Raw genomic sequence first — 1,908 nt, 5'->3', positions numbered from 1 at the left:
CAACACCTGCTTATCCCGACTGGCCAGTTGACACCTGAAAAGTCTCACATTTTCTGCAAATCAAAAGATCTTTCCTCTTTGCCCTAAATGCCAACAAAACCAGGCATCACCTGAGCACATCTTGAACTGTTTAGGGCTGGACTAGAACGACATTCATTCCTCTCCCATTCTGGTTTCGGATTTTCTTAATATCAACGAATTCATTGATCTGGTCTGACCCCGTCAGACCAGATGGGAATTAGCAACAACAACAATAAAATTCGTAAATTTTGCTGCGCAATACATTTTAACATAAAAAATCATAATTGTGGACAACTCACCAACTGTTTCTGGTGTCAGTATATTTGCGTTACTTGGACCACCGCATTCTGTTTGTCCATACACTTCCATGACCTATAAAAAAGAATGATTCTTGAATATCTAAAACGGTATTCTCAAATATAATTTCAGTTAATGTTACTTACCTCACAATTACAAACAGCCAGATAAAACTTCAGAATGTGATCAGAAATAGGTGCTGCACCACTTATAATTAGCTTGATTCTACCACCTAAACTGTCAGCTACTGACTTGCAGATCATTGGATCATACAATATTTCTTCATTTTTCCTGGAACAGGAATTATTTAATCTATAATAATAGCATTAAGAGACATTTGGTACCCATTCAAACTATACCAACTACCATATAATACCAGTAGTGCCAATTATAAAATTAATTAAGCATCATTGACGCCAATGATAATGTGGCGAGCTTTTACATTTCGCATAAACTATTAATTTTTCTAATTTTTTAAATTAATTTCCCGTTATAATACGTAGCATATTATTTTCATTCCAATTAGTAGGTATTACCAAGATTGATTAAGCATCATTGGCGTCTATAATAGCATGGCGATTTTTTATGTTTCTCTTAAACGGATTAGCACTATTTATTTATTAATATTTCTTTAACCATAGTTTTTTTTAAATTTCATTTAGTAATTATTACGCATCAATACGTATCAATAATTGGGTATACTATAGCCTANATTTTCTGCGAACCTGATTTCTAGCAACAAGTAAAAGCATCAAACGAAGTGTCTTGTTATAAGTCGCTACTCGCCAGGTTGGAATTGTATTAGTCTAGTTCCTTTGGAAATAATTTATATTGCTGTTTTACCGAAGTTTATGAATTTAGTAAGCATATTTAAAACTCAGTTTATTAATTAAACTAAAAGGTAAATGTTATTCCTAGTAAGTGGAAGTAGTTGTGCTTTTTTCATATTATATCCAATTAAAAATATTTTTACGTTTTTCCTAAGCAATTTAATACTATTTCTCTATTAATTTTTGCTTTATAGTACATAGAATTTTTCTTTTCATTTAAATAATTATTTATTACCAAAATTAATTAAGCATCATTGGCGTTCATTACCTTAACTTACCAAAACTTAGTCATTACCTGTTATTATTATTTGTTGAATCAGGGTGTGTAGTACCATTTGTCATAGCTTTTTCCTTCAACATTTTAATTTGAGATTCCACCTAAAACCATAAAATGAGAGATTTAGTAAAATACAACAAGTTTTCAATGTACAAATATCTCCAGAGGTAGGTTTTGAATTCGATATTCCATCTATCACTCGAGAGATCTCTTTAATAATCAAAGATCAATTTTAAAAAAACTTGTGCGGTTTTAAAAACTTGTTTTTAAAACTCCACCCTGCGTTTGCTAATGTTCCGCAACACTCAAAGATTGTTATGCAACATTATAAGGTTAAGGTTTGCTTTGCAAGCTCTGCTCGCTTAAAAACATTTGAAAAGTGAACTAACATAAAATCTTAGGAATTTAAATTTGAAAAGTTTTTAAATTTTATTAAATTACATGCAATAGAAAGACTTGGAGAAACAAAACACTAATTATTCT

The 1,908-nt window shown here is 30.8% G+C and overlaps 1 protein-coding gene across 1 annotated transcript; it reads right to left on the bottom strand.

Moving 5' to 3' along the window:
• Positions 1-320: 320 nt before the first annotated feature.
• LOC107452123 (long-chain-fatty-acid--CoA ligase 5-like) lies at positions 321-1,526 on the bottom strand (the record flags this gene model as incomplete). Its single annotated transcript, XM_043057802.2, has 3 exons — positions 321-393; positions 465-609; positions 1,444-1,526. Coding segments are annotated over 3 exons (301 nt in total), but the record flags the coding sequence as incomplete, so codon positions are not given.
• Positions 1,527-1,908: the final 382 nt, after the last annotated feature.

Source organism: Parasteatoda tepidariorum, unplaced genomic scaffold (assembly GCF_043381705.1).
Source record: "Parasteatoda tepidariorum isolate YZ-2023 unplaced genomic scaffold, CAS_Ptep_4.0 HiC_scaffold_8611, whole genome shotgun sequence".
NCBI lineage: Eukaryota > Metazoa > Arthropoda > Arachnida > Araneae > Theridiidae > Parasteatoda > Parasteatoda tepidariorum.
This window is presented reverse-complemented; position numbering and strand designations above follow the sequence as displayed.